The sequence below is a fragment of the Argopecten irradians genome, chromosome 5 (genome assembly GCF_041381155.1).
Source record: "Argopecten irradians isolate NY chromosome 5, Ai_NY, whole genome shotgun sequence".
Lineage (NCBI taxonomy): Eukaryota > Metazoa > Mollusca > Bivalvia > Pectinida > Pectinidae > Argopecten > Argopecten irradians.
In genome coordinates, this window is record NC_091138.1 from 44,552,467 (window position 1) to 44,573,590 (window position 21,124).

The window sequence follows — 21,124 nt, forward strand, 5'->3', positions numbered from 1 at the left end:
CAATATAGACGCCATGATCTGAATAATATATATATCACAGCCTTGTTTTGTTTAATGTCAGGATTAACATCTAGGACTACATCTAGGACTATTTTAAGGGCAGACTAAGGAGGTGAAGGAACAATGAGTACCCAAAGAAAAAACATCACCTGACTGGTAAGTACACGGCAACTGCATCTGGAAACCCAGAGGTGGAGGGCTTATGGTAAATATGTCTAGATATCTTAAGCACTCAGTCACTACAATCCTGGTCAGGATGTAATGGTTACTAAATGGACAAATAAATAAAAATATCATCAGTTTTTTTGTCTTTATTTCCGGATTAATATATATAAAATTATCGAAATTACGATGGAATGTATATGTCACGAAATTTAATGCTAAACATTCAGATTATATATGGAAAATGTGGCATATGATTTCTGTTTGGCACATAATATTAATGAATTACAGTCAGCTGATTCCTGCCATTAGTAGAACATTATCTCCTTAAGGGACACATAATAAATACCGTCAGTTCAGATCGTGTCAAAGAAGAGATCATGGTTATGTATCCCCAGTCAGATGAAGAAATCATCATACATTTATGTCATGATCAGTTTCAGCATGCAATGATCAGAAAAATTCAGTTTAAGTATAAGCATACATTTAGCTTATGTAATTTTTATCAAAAAGTAGGTCACAGTTAAAAATATTTTTCTCCCAAAAATGTAACTTACAAAATCAGCTAAATTACATAATAATTATTACTCAAAACTCAGTTTATATACAAATGGATTATTATATATACTATCATCTGAAAAAATCGGCACAAAACACCCAATACTTCAGAGTAGATCAGCAACCATGCACACCAAATTAGGTTCACACAAAAATGTTTTCATCTCAAACACACCATAAATTGAGTCAGTTTTAAATTAGAAATAATTATAAAAGACTTCATATTCAGGATTTATGGACATTCTGATTTTAAGGGTCAAGAAGTAACTATGAACAAAACTACATGTATATATAGTATATGTATAGTGCTTTTCAGGAGCGATCAAATTTTTGTATATTTCCAGTTAACTTATTTTCTGCAAATTTAAATATCCAACATTGAATGAAAAAGAATGAGAAGTATGATAACAAAGCTTGTTACTTATAGAAATTGACGAAAGTGCCGTGAATAATTCTCCACGAGAATTAATATCCAAGAGGAGATTGCAAAATGTTCTCTCTGTGAAATTAAATACATTTGTAACTATATGACAGTACATGAATTGCATATTTAGGTATAATAATATATTTTCTAAAATAAATATTGCAGATCCATCCATAATTTGTATGACATTTTGTAAATGATGCTACAAGAGCAAACTAAATAATTACAATTCCTCATTGCTATAAAAAATGATTCTCTCATCATAAATAGCTTAAAGGCCCAGTACCTTCCCGAAACAAATATTAAAAGATTCTTAAAAACAAAAAAAAACATCTGAGAATTTATATTGATGGCTTAAGATTAGGTTGCAAAGCCATACAAAGATAAGACTCCCTGCTTAATCTATGTTAACAGTGAAGATTTATTTCGCTGTTTTGCTGTCTGGCGAAATGATAGTTGTCTGATTAAAACCACGGCGGAAAACATAATATGACAAGTGTTGTGAAAATTAACATTTCAATTATTTTGATTTAATTGTTCTGAAGGTGATAATAATTGTATTATTATGTTTACGAAGCTAATAACTTATGCAACTCTACAAAATTATCAATCTCGTTTTACATTCCCATTTAAAAAAAAATGCAAAAGCTGTTTCGGGAAGGTAGTGGGCCATTATAGAAATCAAAGTAATATCTCAAAACAAATCCAGGTTTTAACAAAGACCAACAAATAAATCACACCCGTGCCATGATAACAACATGTTAAAACAGATCAGAACATCAAGCCGTAACAAGGAAGGAATTGGAGGTCCCGGAGAAAGGTGTAATGGTTCCGAGTACATTTTTAGAATCGCCGAAGTACTGAATCCTGTAGGTACCCGGAGCCTGCTCAGCTGGAATATCCCATATAATGGTGACCTCACTCTCACCCAAAATCGTACTCGTCCGCTTCCAGTGGAACCTAAAACAGTAATTATTCATATGTTTGTTTTCTTTGTTTATTTGACACTCACATCTTTTTTTTTTTCTCAAAGATTCATATGTTTGTTGTTTATTTGTTTATTCAACAATTACACCTTCTGTTTGTTTGTTTGTTTGGACATACTATTCCGATACTTTTTTTATTTCTAACTCTTGAGTCCTACAAATCACATACATACATGTACTATGTGTTAATACTGTGCGTGAGTCTATATATTATAATGCTTTCATTTGGAATGGGTGACATAGGTTTATTCTAGACATACAAAGTCATTAGCATACTATTTTTTTTTATAGTAGGTTTCAAGTTCAAGAAAATAAGCTCATATGAAAATAATTTAGTATAGTAGGAGGGTACCTCAGCTTTTCACTTTTCATTTTGTGCATCTTTAATATAGCTTACAAATTATAGCCTCATATCTTTATATTTTCGTAATAATTTCCACAGATAACACGCACTAGACATTTTTTATGTTAAAAATTGTATAGCCCGCGGACAATACGCAGGAAATGACGTGCTAATGGAGCAAAGTAATGATTTGATATGCAAACCATTTTGTATGTCTGTATGTATTTTATCATACTAATGTTATATATATCACATATCTAATAGGGAATAAAACTGAACCGTATGCAAATATATCAAATTAACAGCGAGACATTATTTTATCACATATAAATATGGAGTCTTTTCGAATGAAAAATATAAGGCAAGTCTACAAATGATAAACTCAGCGTCTTGTGAACGATACAGTAGATATTATGAATAGTCGTTATGTTTATGTTGGACAAAAATATTATTGATTAAAAAATGCATGTATATACGAATGGAATAATTGGAAACCCACAAAAAAGTATAGAAAATTATGTCAGAGTGATTTTCTGAGGCAGCACTCAGTAACACATAGGTACCATTTCGTATGTATACCCGGCCGAAAAGTATAGTAGGCCGGGTACGTATATTCGTTCTAGAAATTACAGTATATAGCAGAATAGGTATTATAGACACATTAATTCATTTAATTTGTTCTGTTTATATTAATGCTACACACAAACATTGTATGTATCTTTCTTAGTTTATTCAATAAACTAAGAAATATTCACATACATGTACTTGTAATTGTCTAAATCGGGTGGTTCTGATTATTTTGGAGAATAATCTGGATAACGGTAGCAAAAAGCAAATGATGGGCACTAGCAAATTGTTTTCACAGCCATATCTGAGAAAATAAAGATTGATTGTTTGTGACATTATCCACTTACAGTGTACGTTAGTGCACATAAACTTGCACGTAAGTACGGAAAATTACGTATGGTTTCGTGAAACGCCCTTAAAATTTACGTACACGTAAAGATATGTGCATGTAAATCCTACGTGTACCCGTAAAGTTATGTACGCTTTGTAAAACGGTACCCTGGCTGGTTAAGTCTGTATAGTATACGTAGTTGATACTTACTGAGTACACCACTGACTATCTTTGTAGACTACTTCCCAGTTGTCTGTTGACTTCAGTCGCTCCACGGTCAAGTACGTACCCTCGGTCTGCCGATTAAATGAAATGTTCAGTGACTATCTTGACGATTATTGTACATGAGTAATACTATTACCAAACGTACGCTTACGATACATTTATTAATAATATTCATTCCCACAAAGGTTCATTTAAGGTTCCTAAAATGTGTATAACGATCGTTGCTTATAACAAAGTGATTTCGTTGTAACCACGTTTTCACTGAGTACTCAATTATCTAATTAATAAATTTGGAGTTTTTGATATTTTCTTTGTTTTATTTATATCTTTGTATACACGGGGATGATAACTTACCTGTTTGTGTGATAAGAGGGATAACCCTTTCAAACGTTTATTTTTTAACTTTAATTTTTAAATTTTACATGACAATTCATTATCGCTAATGTTCCTGCTTTGATTTTGTTTTGTATCCTATCTATAGATAAGTACCAGATGTAGGAGGTGAAGAAAAGCCTGAGTACACAGAGAAAAACCACTGACATCCATTCAGTACCTATAGCAACTGTGCGATAGAAGTGTCAAACTCACAACCCAGGGTCAGTTTAACATTCTTCAACTTTAAGGAATTCCTTAACTTAAAATTCTCCATAGAAAATCATTAAAGGAGTTGAGGAAAAACATCAACTTAAAGTTAAAGAACTTTCCATAACATTTGTAATGCTTTCCTGTAGAGAATTTTAGATTAAGGAATCCCTCAAAGTAATGGATATTAATGAATTTGGACTTAACACATTCATCCCTAAAATTTCATAATGGACTGGTCTAGTCTTTGATTTAGAAGAGTCTAAATGTGTCTGCAGGGGTGAATGAGTTGAAAACTAATTTAGATCTTTGATTTTGAAGAGTCTAAATGTGTCTTCAGGGGTGAATGAGTTAAAAACTAGGGAAACAGCTTAACCTTATATACACTTACCCTTCTGTTGTTACGTGGATGTGCTGCTGAAAATCTGGCTTGTACTCTTTGGCCCTAAAAAGGTGAAACATTACTGTTATGACTTCACCTTAAACAGGAATGAAGTAAGTTTCTAAAAAGACAAAATCTACCATTTAGTTGATATATATATGTAAGAATGACATTTTGATATAAATTTTGAAAGGACAAAAAACATTTGAGCAGACAGAAAATTCTGGCGATGCAACCAAACTCTGCAAGATGGTTTTTCATTTCAGGATTTTTTTTATTGTCAAATTGGAATTGGGCAACAGGTAACATGCCTAAATAAACACCATTTCCCTGAAGTGTCAAAATAACTATCATGAAAAGGGACATCTATTGAGCGTTTTAAGAAATGTTCGTACATTGACCTGAATAAATTGGAAGTCGACTGATAGATTAAAACTTACCTGTTTATAAGAAGATGCTAAAGGTTCTAGCAATGTTCCAAATCCCTTTGTTGAAAAATCATACACAACAGGAGGGACAAAGCTCCATTCTTCACTGATCAAATTAGGAGGATTGGGTCCTAGGGCCGAAGGTTCATTCTGGAAAGGGAAAGAGGAGTTATTACATTTTTATATATATTCTCTTTTGAGAACATTTTCCTCATTTTAACACAGGTTACCTCACCTTCAACTACAAATGATCTCTCCTACAAATACAATTTACCTCCCCTACAAATACAGATTATCTCCCTTACAAATACAGGTTATGTCCCCTACAAATACAGATTATCTCCCCTACAAACACAAATTACCTCCCCTACAACTACAAATTACCTTTCCTACAACTACAGATTACCTCCCTTACAAATACAGATTCTTTCCCCTGCAAGCTCAAGTTTGTACCGCCTACCACAGAATCCTGCCAAACATCTCCAAACAGTTAAACCAAAATTAAAAGATTCCTCATATCAATATCTTTATTCACTAACTTTGTAAGATTATGTACTGTATGAAAACCTACATATTTTTTATGTGCCGTTACTCAACATCATTCTAGTGTTCAGTTGTTTCCAAATTTTAACCTGGCAATACATTTTCCCACTCCTCTAAGGCATTATCTAGGTTGTTAATTACATAGTAACTAGTAGCATGAGTTTATATAGGAGACACCTACCTTGGTCATGTTATCAGCTAAAACCAGAAGTTCCTGAATAAAAGCCTCTAGGGTGTGTGGTCCATAAACAGTTGAGCCTCCCTCATATCTTTGGTGCTGTAATAGAAATACAAATAATTCATATGATATGATGCAATATATTATGCTGATCAATGATATGATGCAATATATTATGCTGATCAATAAAATTATTGAATTATAAATTGAAAATTTTACAGCATGATTGGACAGTTAACTCCACATACAATCTATAATGAACAGCATTTGTTTAACCTGAGGTACTGTAAATGTACCTGCAAATTGTAGGCAAGAGCTCATTTTACCACATATTGTTAGTACAGTAAAACTCAAACAAACCTTTCATTTATAAAGGCCAAAATGTAGGTCACAATTACCCGGTTTTAGCACATAAAACTTGACCCAACCTAATGACCTGACATACTTGTGCATATCCCTACCTGATATTCTTCGTAGGTGGTCACGTAATCGGCATAATCGTTAGATAGACCAGCAATCACTGACACAGTGTTGGCTGGGAACCCTCCTTTTACGAGTGCCTTCAAGAAAACATTAATAAAGGTCAAAATATAGGACAGAGTGAAAATACCATTGAACCCATGACCCCATTAGTAATGATCAATAAGCATTTATCATTTCTGGGATGAAGATGAAAGAAAGAAAGAATGACACAATTTGTTGACATTGAATGAAATTACTGGAAGATGAGATAAGTGATGTTTATAATTAATCATAAAGCAACCAGACATAACAAATGTTAAATAAAAAAGAAAATGAAACATATTGGCTCTAAGTCTCTAAGGCTGAACATGTGTATCTTACTAATTAAATTTTTTCTTTTTCAGTTGTTGCCCAGATATTAAAAGTGTGACAATTTAAGACAGATGGACAGAAAAAAGATGGATGTACAGATCCAGATGAATATCCCCTAGTTCAGTAAAAGCTTTAATATGCTTTAAAATATGTGGTGTTGTGTGACAACAGGGGACATACATACATGTATGTTGTGATTGATATTAGATTAGATATAAGGTACAAATATAAGCAAATTACAAAAACAAACGTACCTGTGTAACAGCATCTCGTGTTCTTCTTCCAGACATAGTTCTGAAAAATAAAATCATCAGAGTACAAAAAATAGAACATTGTGTACGTGACAATTACTGTAAACTAAATTTCTTCTGTGTTTTTTGAGTTTCGTGATCCAAATAAATTAACAAATTATCTATTTAAAAGTTTATCTCCATGAATTACATCTACATCAGTGATATATATATTACATGAATTTCCAGTCAATTCTGAATCTGTGAATATTATACTTCGTCAACTTGTTTTGAAATGAAAATTTCGAAATTTAGTCGCTGCAAAAAGAAGTTGGTTTTATGATATTTTTTTAAAGTGAACAGTCGGGCAAGAATGGCTAAAGTTGGTAAAAATGGTGTGAATGTATCCAGTATAATTTCTAATGAAATGGAAAAATAAAATCTCTCGTCAAAATCTGTCTGCGTACAAAGAAATTAATTTAAAGTATGGAAATTCTAAAACGTCCTCCCGGCACACTATGTCCGTGGTTACATTTCCACGCAGCCTCGCTTTCAATGCTTTCAATTTTTCTTTACTTTAATGGTCAGAACTGGGAAACATAGCAGAACTTGGCCGTTGTATTAATATGTGAGCACTTTTGGAAGACCAATGAACGCATTTAGACTGGTTTTCTTCGCCCGACTATTCACTTTAAGATGTTTATTTTTTTCAAACGCCCTTACCACCTCAATCACATGACATCATCATTACTACCTATTTCGTAATATGTTAATGCATATTTGGATATAACAGATTGAAATTAACAGACACCAGTTATGTCTGATATTTATCCATTAAAATTTCAATTAATATGTTTGACGTGTTCATGATAGATATTAAATGCCTTACGTGAATTCGGCAGGAACAGCAAGAATGGCCAACTGTCCGATCCTGAGTATCTGTACATCAACGATGGATGGCTGCCAAGCATAGGGGAATGTCATCTGTGGAATAAAATAATATGACCGTCAATGAAGAGTACAAATATATCTTTTGAACTTCGGAATGTCAATATTAAGTACTATTCACTGCATGTATGTTCCTATGCATAGAAACTTTTGTACGTTTTCCTACTACCTGTTACATCTTCTTAGACACCATTAGTTAACTGACTACAGCTAACTGAGGAGCATCCTGTTCTTGTAACGGTTCATGGTTGCTATTTATAAATTCACTATCTTAAACAAATTTTAGTGTCATTTATCACAAATATTTCACCCCACAAATTATTTGAAGGCCAAAGTCCACAAAAGAAATTAAAAAATAATACCAACAAATCGCTTCATATTTTCCAGAACAAATGTCTTGTAAATGTACTTATTTTAGTGGTAGTTTATTTCATTGCTTTCTTAGAAAAGCTTATTCATGTAGAACAATACAGAATAAATCAACATATCCTCACAACAAACTCATACATATTTAGAATTGGCTTATCTGAAGATCCACATTGCTTTTTCTGTAAGACAGAAATAGAAACAATAACACACATATTTTGGGAATGCAGAGAAGTGCAATTATTTTTTGAAAATTTTGAATTTTTGCTAGATTTATTATTTATTCCTTTTTCTTTCAATAAAAAGACTATCATTTTTGGTATACCCAACGATAGAAACATATATTACAAAACTGACAACCTAATTTTACTCATTTTGAAACAATACATTTATAGATCTAGATGTCTACAACAAAACCTATCAATAGCATCATTAAAATCTATTATAAAGGAAAACTATGATATTCAGAAATACATTAGTATTGGCAAAGGAAATAAATGTGAAGAAGAATTCAATCAAGATTGGAAAAAATGGATTAAGCTTATAGAAATCACACCCAATCTCTGACAGCACGACTTGAAATACAATGAAATAATACATCTGATAATTTTAAAATATTAACCAATAATTCTGCGGAACTGCAAACCTCCAGCGAATATATACCATACTACTCTCTCTCTCTCTCTCTCTCTCTCTCTCTCTCTCTCTCTCTCTCTCTCTCTCTCTCTCTCTCTCTCTCTTCCCCTATTGTACATTTATGTATATTTGTATAATTTGTAAGTGTGTGTGAATGTTTTGGCATGTGTGTATAGGATAAAAAAAGAATTGACCAAATTGAGTATGTATAAGTTTGTATATCCTGTAAGTGTGTGAGTGTGTGTGTAAGGGAAGGGTGCGATAGTGTGTGTGTTTGTGTGTGTAAGATAAAAAAAAAAAAAAGAGAATAAGGATATGATAATTCATATTGAAAAGTGTTTGTTTACCAAGTAAGGATGAGGAAATGTATTACTGTTGTATGAGAATATGTCTGGAAAAAATAAAAAAGTTACAAAAAAAAAAAAACAATTTATATTTTTGGCGGATAAACTAAGCATATGATTAACCTGAGGTCTGAGTTTAGAGAAACATTTGAAGGATGTGATTATGTTGCAAAGAATCCAACAGAAGCTGCCATTATGACACGCCGGTCTAAAATCTTGACCTCTCGAAATTCTTGCCAGTCGCAACTGAAAGCGTTGATTTTTAGGTCGATTTAAAACAGTTTCTACAAAAAGCCATAGAGACATTGTCGTTATAATCAGGAGCATATATATATTTGATATTTTTCTTCTACGCGCCATTAATGTATTGATCAAATTATATATTATGACAAGTTTGAGGGATATGTATAAAGTTTGAGGGACATGTATGATGTTTGAGAGACATGTATGATGTTCCTCTCCGAAACGGCTTTTAATTTCTAAAACGGGAATGCAAAACGAGATTGATTGTTTTGTAGAGTCGCAAAAATTATTAGCTTATCGTTAATACTACACTTATCATCACCTTCTGAACAATTTGATTAAAATAAATTAAATGTTCATTTTCATAAAAAAAAAAAAAAAAAAAAAAAAAAAAAGCTTATTCATGTACAATGCTAAATTTGTAAAAGGGTTTATCTGGTGAACCAACACAAACTGCGCTAGTTTTTATCTACACTAATAAATTGTAATCTTTCATATTTGTGCTAAATTTTGTCTGCACTAAAATAAGTACATTTACAGTAAATATGTAGTTACCTCCCCTGTATCTAGAAGGATAGGCTTTGGGTGGTGGCAGGCCACTTGCTCTGCTGAAGGTTTCTTGATGAAGTTCCTGATAGCATCCCAAAACGCATTGTCAGTTGTATCACCTGAAAAAAGAGGCCAATGGGTCCTGTATTGATCAGCTGTATATTGTGTGTTATATTTGATCATTTGTCATTTATTGCTATGAATAAATTAATGCGATTCTACAAGAGAATATCTGTTCAATAAATGGGTTTCAACTTGAAGATACATAAATGACCCAAGTTAAGTACAGTTGCTGATGCGGGTTAAGTACAGTCCCCATTGACAAGTCCCATCTTTTGGTATTCACGAAAAATTGTCAAAATATATTACACCACAATCACTTGAAGATGGGACTAACTATTATCTATGATTATCATTCTTCAACAACATCTTCTGGTATCGTGAAGCCATTACATATCATATGCTTTCCAGATTAAAACTTGTATTATATATTTGTGGTTTACTTATAATCAAAAACCACAGAATTTGTACTATTTATTACAACCAGGTCTACATCAACACAATAAATATTTTTCAAAGAGCAGTACATAAATTATTGATAATAACTTACTTTGGTTAAAATTAAATGCACCAGGCCCATCTGTTGTTCCTGCAGCAAAACTCATTCCCATGGCGGGTTTACATGTCTGTACCTGTAAACGGAGTTATCACCAAGAAATGATTGAGCATACTATCAATTTGTAGACCTAACTGCAAAATTGATCTCTTGACTCTGAGCAGGAATTTTTTTTTTATAACGATGAGTTTGTTATTTATACATATTTACAGTTTGCACTGACATGGACTCAATAACCATGCTTTCTAGTATTATCATTATCAGTGTATAATGTTAGCACGACAAGCGCGGCTATTCTAATGTTACGTGAATAATCGATGGCGTAGCAACATGAGGTCATGACCCCATTTTTGGCAGGAACATATGAATGACTTGATTCAAATCAGCTGTTCAATCGAATTCGTTGATGATGACAGGAGAGAAAATAATATGGGTATTTTAATAAAAAATATGCAACTGCTGCGGGAAAATTAATATTCATTTACTTGAAAAACTGTAAATATAAGGAATAAACATCTATTCCTTAAATACTGAAATTGAAAATGATGTGTAGTGACCTTGATAAATTAGTGTAATTCTATATGCTGACCTTGAGGATTTAATTGGTATGATCTTGGGTGTCATTTACACTAACTTTGAGGGTATTATGATGTATATATCGTGACCTTGAGTGTGAATTTGCCGACCTTGGTGATATTATGCAGTAACATGACCTTGAGAGTGAATTTGCCGACCTTGGTGATATTATGCAGTAACATGACCTTGAGAGTGAATTTGCCGACCTTGGTGATATTATGCAGTAACATGACCTTGAGAGTGAATTTGCCGACCTTGGTGATATTATGCAGTAACATGACCTTGAGAGTGAATTTGCCGACCTTGGTGATATTGAGCAGTAACATGACCTTGAGTATATATTCTAAAAGTGATCGCATTATCAAGGTCAAATAATAATCATTAGTGCAAAGGGCAATAACTCCATCAATTACAATTGAATCATACTGCTTTTAGAACTCATCCGTGATCATTCCAATGTTAACTTACATACAAAGTTTCATTAAACTCTGTGTATATTTACTAAAGTTATCGTGTTCACAAGGTCCAATAATTATTACTAGTGCAAAGGGCAATAACTCCTTAAATTAACTTCGAATCATGCTGATTTTCAAACATATCCGTGATCGTTCCAAAGTTAGTCTATACACACAAAATTTCAATAAGCTCGGTTTACATTTACTAAAGTTATCGCGTTCACAAGGTCAAATAATTATTACTAGCGCAAAGGGCAATAACTCCATCAATTACGGTTGAATCATGCTGATTTTTGAACCTGCTCAATCTTTCCAATGTTATAGTCTACATACAAAGTTTCATTAAGCTCTGTTTATATTTACTAAAGTTATGGCGTTCACAAGGAAATATTAACGGACATTAACAAGATGGCCAACGCACGACGATGGACAAAAGATATCACAATAGCTAGGTCACCATGACCTATGGTCAGGTGACCTAAAAAATGAAATTGACCTTGACCTTGAAGTTAACAATCTACCAACATAAATTATTAGAGGTAATGACCTTGAAGGAAATATCCACTTACCTTGGTAGTAGCATTGACTTGAACTTGAACGTTTGTCATATCCACGTACGAGTGTCTGAAGTCGACTGGTCCAGATAATTTTACAGAAGCTGTGCGGTAAAGATCCAAGGCTTTTTTGTACTGGTTTTCTCCAATGATTTTTGTACTCTCAAACATGTCTTTCCCAGGTCCAAAGGCCACACACATTTCATTCTGCAATAAAGACATTGTTGATGTTCTTTCCTTGCTTACTAAATTATTTTAACAAACGATATAGTTTTTTTTTGTCCTGTACATAAATAAATTTCCTAATCATTTTTTCTATGGGGCAGTTTTAGGTAGCTGATCATCAGTTAGTAGCCTTTTTCAAAGGTTTCTCCGGCTTTTCTACTCACAAAACTCTTACAGTTTAATCCACTAAAGAGTTAGACTCATTGGTGGACATCATGTCAAGATTTGAGACGGTCAAAGGAAGCTCGAGTGGACAGAGGGAAACCATTAACCTATGGTCATAGCACAGTAATGTAGGTTTAGGACTCACAAACAAGCAAGCAGAATATTTCAGGGACACCTTACCCACTTCAGCCACTTCAGCCAGCCCAAATAGGTAAAGAGGATGTGAAAATGAATCAAACTCCTAAAAACATATCGGTAATACAATTTGGTTATACATGTATTACAAACCTGACCAGTAATGTTAACTTACTCGGCCATTACATGTACTGGTATCTTTATCGCACGGTAGTCCGGTGTCCAGACAGTGGGGTCCAGCAGTGTTTGGGGATACGTCGCCTTCATTAGCTTGGGCAAAAGCTGCTACAAATGTACCCTGCAGAGAAAATTAAAATTTAATATATTCATAAATTTAATTACATCTTAAAGGCTACATATAAACTCTGCAGAGACAATTCAAAACTAATATATTCATAATGTTAGTTACTCTTTGAAAAGTTCAGATTGAAATCAACATTTTTAAAAAATAAAATTCAAAGGCTTGAGGAAACAATATTTGGACATTTTCTACAATTATATTTAAGTTTACTACTGTATATAATTTTGCAGTATTCATCCCGATATTTGATAATGTTATAATTAAATGAGACTAATTTGTAAAAAATATCATTCCTTATTTATTAGCCTAATTAAGAAAACTAAACATTTTAATATCGAACAACAGCTGAAGATTATGATACAAAATATCAATTCAATACATCAAAACTTATGGAAATTTATGTAACTGTAAAGCTATTTCATCCCTCGCGGACCAATTTCATCTATATGTTGGTTTTTTCAGGTGTTTATTTGACCATATTGATGATATACATACAGTTCCTGGAAAGGCTCCGTCGTTAAACCCGCCCTCCATAAGCTGGGAGGCGTATCCTTTGTTGTCACTACTGACTAACCCATTAGTGTTGTTCATACTGGTACAGTGAACAGCGAACCAGCTGGAAAAAAAATCATTTTACATACTGCTATAGACAAATAAGATTTTAGGATCAGATTACTGTAAACCAATTTTTTAAGTGGCGTTTAAATTTCGCGATTTCTGTCCCAAAACATGTTCCCTGAGATTAAGTTTCTCAGAATTAAAATTGAATGGAAATACCCTTGAATTTAAATGTACAAGAATTGTGGAAATTTTTTATTATAATGATTCGTGGAAACGCTAAGTTACCTGTATTGTTTAATTTGCAGAAATAAATCGCATACGAAAGAAAGTTTGTTAACAGTAAATACCGATATCGATGTATATAAGTTATAAATAAATACATTAGAATAAAAATATTACTTGAGTTAGTAACCCAAACTGTTTACTGTTTAATATCATATGCCATAAAATAACATTCTATCATTTTATGGTTAAAGGTTTATTTGACTTTTTAATTATCATTAAGTGGATTTGCTGATTATCATTACTTAATCAAAATATTTAATAATTACCTGATCATGCCGATGTCTTTGTTGTTAGAATCCACCATCTTCAGGACGGTCATGTTCTTGTCAACATCATAATTGTATCTAAAGTAATATAAACAGATTGATAAGTAAAAAATAAGGAATTACAAATATTGATAGAATGTCCAAGTACATTGTCAAACTCAATCACCCCTGAAGGTTCATTTGGACTCTTCTGACTTAAATGTTGGAACAGTTCATTAAGAATTTCCAGGGGTGGAAAGGTTAACCCGAACATTGTTACAGTGTAGGCTGATCACATGACGATGACGACAAAATGAATTTCCAAAACAGGAATATGTTGAAAATAAGATTACAGTAAAACCTACCTTAGTGACCACCTCTGTATAAAGATAACCTGCTTATAAGACCACTTTTCTAAGGTCCCAAATGAACAATTTCAACACAATTCTACGTACATTATGTATTTTCAACAAAATTCTACGTACATTATGTATTTTCAACACAATTCTATGTACATCTATGTATTAAGACACAATTCTACATTCATCTATGTATTTTCAACACAATTCTACGTACAAAGACCATTTTTACTGGCTTTTGTGTTGATTATTTATAAACAGGTTTGACTGTACTGCTAAAATTTGCATGTTACTTTAAATTATCAACGACCTTGCTATTTGTTTTACCTAGCTCTCTCCTCTGCAGGGTTTTCCAGGTAAGCAGTAGGACTTCTGTTAATATTGCTCTCCAGTAGTTCCCCACTGTTGATATAGATATTGCCTGGCTTGATGGCGTCATGTGCTCTCTCTACACTCTACAACACAAATTAAAGTGTTATTTTACCAAACTGTCATTACTACCGTCATATAAGGTTTATATTGTATTGGGACATCTTTCTCTAATTGCTTCATAATAAAACATACTGTCTCCAAATATTACTGAGGGGCCATGGTGGCTAAATGGTTAAGATGTCTCGATATATCACCACAAGCCCTCCACCTCTGGGTTATGTGATCTTGTGGGGCAGTAATGCCAGGTATTGACCACTGGTCAGTATTTTGTCTCCAGGTACTCTGGCTTTCCTCTACCAACAAACCTTGCATGTCCTTATAAATGACCCTGATGTTAATAAGATATTAAACTTAAATAAAGTCAAAACCAAACCAGCATATTAAAGAGTTATCTCCCTTGTTAATAGCTATGGAATGTTATGTCATAATTTGTATGCAAAAATTACCACTTATTTTAGACCATGGCAACCATAATGTGCTGTATATAGACAGCATGTATACCTTCACGATGCCATCCACATAAGCCTGAAGTGTTTCGTTGACAAATCCAAGGGAGGTAATATCGTAGAGGAGATACTGATGGAAGCCGCCGGGGCCGGAGTGGGTGTGTGTACCACTTATACACACATTTCTCTCTGTGTAAAGGTTCCCATACTTGGTCCTTAGTCTCTTTACCACCTGGAGTAAGTAACATGTATAGTCATAGAAAATAAACGTCAATGTCACAGAAAGCCAATTACTGTATAGCCACAAAAATATTTTTGCAATTTGGGACATTGCTGTTGTTATGAAAACTTGATGCCCGAAATCTTGGAAAATGGTTGAACCATATCTACCTGGATAGCCAGATTCACAAAAACTTAAAACCACTCATTTTTTTTTCTTTTTTAGTTCAGAAACTTACCAGCTATAAATTTTACAAGATAACTTGTCACAAGCATTTTAATTGGTTACTTCATACTAATATTAAACATTTAAGATGCTCCACCGCCGACAAATGGTATTTTTTCACTATCAAAAACAGGAGAAGACCATTTAGTATTTTTCTTCTGTTACAAAAGTTACTTACTTTACACCATTATCCCCATTGAAAAGTTTGAGCTTCTAATTTTACTTCAAGTTAAAAATACGAAAAAAATTCTGTTGCACTATATCCTATATGAAATGAAGTACTGGTTGCGCATGCACCAACGGCAAAATAAAGTATTTTATATTATTATTTGTATTAATAAGACATATATATACACGATAATACACCAATTATTGTTCAAATAATGAATATCATTTATGCTCTGTTGGCGGTGGAGCATCTTTAAACTTTAATTCTTAAGATATTTGAAATTAAAGTACGTTAATTATGTGCAATATAGGAATTCTGAAAAGGGGAGATAATCCAATATATTTCCAACAACATGAACATATAAAAGATAATAATTTTAAATTAAAGCTGTATTCATTAGCAAAAGATTATTTATAATAAAGGTGAACATTTTACCTGCACCATCAATAAAATTATTTGACAGTTATCAAATATTTATCCCAGCTCAATACATGTAAATGGGAGACAAAATTAGGAAATATATGTATGAAAATGTTTTAAACGAACCTCCAGTTTCAGTCCCTGAGACTGCATGCATGAATCTGTACTAATAAATACAACAGGTGCCTTTTTGTCCGTATCAGCTATAATAAAAGCCCTGGAATACTGCCTTAAGTGTAGACCATTAGATATCTGGGCTGGGTTAGCATATCCCATCTGTAAAAATAATGACAATTGGATTATAGAATTTCCTATAAGAAAAATAATAAACAATTTGATCTATCATTTATATTGTTGGGACGATTGGCTTTAAAATTGTTATCGATCAATAAAGAGGCACAAGGAATCAGCATGATACTACAAATTCAGGCCTGTAAGAGGGAATTATTTAAAAGAATCTATATAGCAAACTACAAGAAGAGAATTATTAAGTTGTACAAAACCAGTAAATTAAATGTACATTCCGGTATTAACAGGTAATTAAATTCAGTAAAATAACAAAATACATTCTTTTTTTCTCTCTCTCAAAATGTGCCTTATTCACCGTCTGATCTAAATGTATTGATAATCAGTGTTAACGCTACAATGTCAGTTCTCATAATCTCATGATGGAAAAGAAGAAGATATGATTACATGTTATTATCATTTGTTATTCAGAGTCTTACTTAAGTCAATTTAATTGTCTTTAATTAGTAATTGGCTAAACAGAAATCTGTTATTATCTACTTTATATTAATTGCTATAAGCAGCTGTACAACTAACTGTCAATTGCAATAATGAAAATATGTGATGGAATCTTAGAATCTTATGGTGATCGGGTGGTGTACTAGTTAAACCACTCACCTTTCACCTAGCCAGTCGGGTTTGATTACCGGCACGGACGTGAAAAGGTCAAGGGTCACCTGCCCGATCACTTGGGTTTTCTCCAGGCACTCCGATTTCCTTCCACCCGTTGCACGCTTACATTCAGGCCATCAAAGTGATTTACATAAGTTGTATAACTTGTTTCGTAATCGATGTAAAATAAATAAAGTTTATATTTATTTTTTAATCTTAAAATCGGAGGAAACCGGAGTACCTGGAGAAAAACGTGAATCAGCAGGTGACTAAAGACCTTAATTTTTATACTCAATCTGGGAATACAACCCCAGCCAATATAAGGTAAAAGAGAGCCAGATCAATTGGAGAATCCGTGATCTTTTTAGGAGCATAAGATTAATTTTCCTGAAAAACATTTGATCCCTATGACTAAAATAGTTTTATTTCGATCAGGATGCAACCAACATAATCTGATATACCTTCACGATCTTGATTGAACTTTTATTTAAATTATGTCTATAGATTGCATAAAGACCAATAGTTTGTATCAAAACCCGAGTTTCCAGAGAAAAAACCTACTTGTTTATGACATGTATATAAGTTCTCTTTATATCTGGTAAAATGTAATTATCCGAAGACGACCTTGAACTTGCGACACAGAGATGAAGGGAAAGTGACAGAAATTGTGAAATACCCAACAACCATAACTCTTTACGCCGTATCATTTTCTTGATCATCAACCAATTTCTGCTGAATTCTTTTAAGCCCAGCTACAAACAGTACTTACGGAATGAAGTACCTGGTATCATGTCCCTTTATCAGTAGAGTATGCCGACCTAAATTGTGTTTCTATTAGGTGATGGACCTTTGTTTATTTGACTTAAGATGTAAACTTGACCATACAGTTATGTCTTCCTACAGTCAGCTAAGGCCAAATAAAAAAAATCTTGTTTCAAGTAACAACCTTTAAAAATGATGGGTCTGTAGGTTGTATTTTTTTTTTAAATATTTTTTCTCTAATTTTTCATCCCATTTTCTTGCAGTGAAAAACTGAAAACTTTATCCAGCTTTCTTTCTAAAAACCATGTATTTGATTCCCAGGGTATTATTGATGTCTTAAACTTACATAATTTGTACAATTCCTGATTGTTTGCTGGAAGGCAAAACTTAATTATAAAAAGTTTTTGAGTAGGTGCTGATTTTATAGGGTAGGACGGGTTACCGGAAACACAAACATTTTTTTGTATGGCCTAACTCTTGTTGTTTCCTAACCGACTTACTTACATGTAAACGATAAGTATGTTTACACCTTTGTCAAGGTTTATCGCTTTCATAACCAAACTCAGGTGAACTCTCACCCGAATCTTCAGTGCTTAAGTACTTTTTAGAATATAACTATATTGATGCCCAATATTTAGTGACCCTTCAAATTAGTTACTTCAAAATGTTAGATTTATATATGAATGCCATGATCAAATATACAAGATTGATGATAAAAAATTTATTTACGCATATTTTAGAGTAATTTGACTATTCCGATCTTATAATCGGACCGGTATTCGGAATTGGGAGGGATCGGTTTTGGGAAGTTTTAATTACTATAGAACGAAGAATTAAATCCGTACATCACATCTGTGCTCGGTTTTAAGAGGGGATCGGTTTTGAGATGGATCGGTTGTGGGAAGTTACACTGTATGTGGTCATTTTGGACCCTAAGAAAGTGGTCTTTAAATAAGCAGGCGGTCTTTATATAGAGGTAGTCACTTATAAGCCAGGTTTCACTCTAACTGAATAAAGTAAATTGATTAAATGTCCCTGTCAGTCAAACTGTGAGCTCATCAAGTTTTTTTAGCACATACAAGCATTCATAGATATATAGATAAATGTATGCATTCATGAGAGCTGCAGCACCTGTGCATAGTAAAACAATACCTGACCTTATCTAACATGTATTCTTATCAGCCAATATATCTGCTGACCTCGATCAGAACCACTGTTCTCATTATGTACAATACTCTTTTATATGGAAAATGGTTTTCTTGCATAATAGGCATGGTCTTAAGTTCTTAACACCAATTTTACCTAATTAGTTGCCAAAATTTAAGCATAAATGCTATAACCTTACAGTAAAAATAAAACTCAACTATATAATTTTTTAACTTTGCAACAGGGGTACAGTATTCTCAATAGTTTATTAATAAGAAATAATTCATTTTTTTTTTTAAATTGGTAAAATATTACAATTAATTATTGACCTGATCGGTTGATAAAGCAAGAATGAATACTAACGGGCCAATTGTTTTTCATAATTGTCTTTTATTCAGTTTGTATATTTAATATTTTCTTACTTTTTGTTCATGTGTTAGCTCATGTACCCCTGAAATTTCATAATGGTCTTGTCTACTCTTTGATTTAGAACAGTCCAAAAGTGTCTTTAGGGGTGACTGTATGTGTCAATATTATTAATCAATGTGTTAATATTTTGTTTTACAATAATCCATATCATCATTTAGGATGTGCTACAATTATATTTATAGTCATGTATATGGTAATTAAAAAGTAGAGGAATGCTGGAGTACCTTGGAAAAATAAATATCATTGAAAATTTTGTTCTCTATTTATGTATATAACTTTATTATTTTTTAAACTCTATAGCTCTAATATAGTGTATATGTCTTATCAGGAATAAGATATTTATAAAGAAATGAACCAATGCTCATCTTGTTTCAAATAGTGGTACACTTCATGAATAGATATATATTATACCTTGCGGTATTCAGTAGAACTTCTTCTTATGTGGAAAACATATATAATATATAATCACAAAAAGAAAAGATCGTCAACATCCAAGAAGTGTTCTTTTTCCTTTATTTTGGTCAGGATAATGATGTGGTCCTGATGACGGGCGGCCCAGCTGTCGAAACATGTTGACCACAATATCCTAAAAAGGAACACTTCTTGGATGTTGAGGATCCTTTATTACTTGTATAAACTTCGAGGTTTTTTTCTGATGTATATCTTATCAGAAAAAACTTGAAGTTTATACAAAGTTAACACATTCATTATGAAATCTTCATGATGTTTATATATATCTTGCATATACATATACACACTGCTGCATGTACATGTCAAATAAAGCTCTCTGGGAATAGCCACTACATGTATATATATGCATAAGTTTCCGCTTAATATTTTACTGCATGCAGATATATACATACTTAGCTTTTAATATCATACTACACTAGAAATGTATTAGTAAGAAAAATCTTTTATACTACATGTGTACATATATACTGTACCATATCTGAAATAGCTAGGCCTAGGCCTACATGTTACCTGTACACAAGGTTATACAAGAGCTCTGTATAACGTATAGTATTGATATATATTTTACCAAGTTAATTCCGGCAGCAGGTCCTGTAATATCAGCTATTCCTGCTCCAATTAAATAATTTGCATCTTGAGCTTGACAAACAGTCAAAACCACCGACAGCGCCGCGAGAAGACATGTTGCTCCAGCCATGATTCACAAACATGTGAAACCAAAAATAGTAATCGAACGATATTATGCACGCGAGCGTGCATTTATGTGATCGAGACGATTACGTTGGATCCTTCTACTTTTTAAATTGCTTTTAGCACGGCTCACAAAATAAGAGTTCGAATTTAGCAATAAACAGCAGTAAAAGTAGAAACGGATGTTGATATTGTTATCAATAATTGTATTTTTACGTTCAAAATATTTCCTTTTGAAACCGAAACTAGAACAGTTCGTACAGCTATACTAGAGTGAGCGTACTTTTATGTTGTTGAGACGATTGTAATAGTACTAGTATACCGGTAGACATTAGGATGATGATGATGATGATGATATGAGTAAAATGTTTGAGAATTAGTGTGATAGTGATATTGAATGTGATTATTAAGAATGAAAGTATTTAGTTACATATGCATTTAATATGTAGTATATATTATTGCACATGAAAATGAAATAAAA

The 21,124-nt window shown here is 32.8% G+C and overlaps 1 protein-coding gene across 1 annotated transcript; it reads right to left on the reverse strand.

Annotated features, from left to right (window-relative positions):
* Window positions 1-296: 296 nt before the first annotated feature.
* On the reverse strand, window positions 297-20,680 carry LOC138323983 (uncharacterized). The gene is made up of 18 exons (XM_069268951.1): window positions 20,522-20,680; window positions 16,375-16,524; window positions 15,270-15,446; window positions 14,664-14,791; window positions 13,999-14,076; window positions 13,382-13,502; window positions 12,761-12,883; window positions 12,076-12,267; window positions 10,470-10,551; window positions 9,866-9,978; window positions 7,663-7,757; window positions 6,798-6,837; window positions 6,171-6,269; window positions 5,713-5,808; window positions 5,001-5,138; window positions 4,570-4,623; window positions 3,582-3,667; window positions 297-2,104 (listed from the first exon to the last, which is right to left on the reverse strand). Exons 1-18 carry the CDS (start codon window positions 20,648-20,650, stop codon window positions 1,924-1,926), a joined length of 2,082 nt encoding a protein of 693 aa, XP_069125052.1. The 5' UTR covers window positions 20,651-20,680; the 3' UTR covers window positions 297-1,923.
* Window positions 20,681-21,124: the final 444 nt, after the last annotated feature.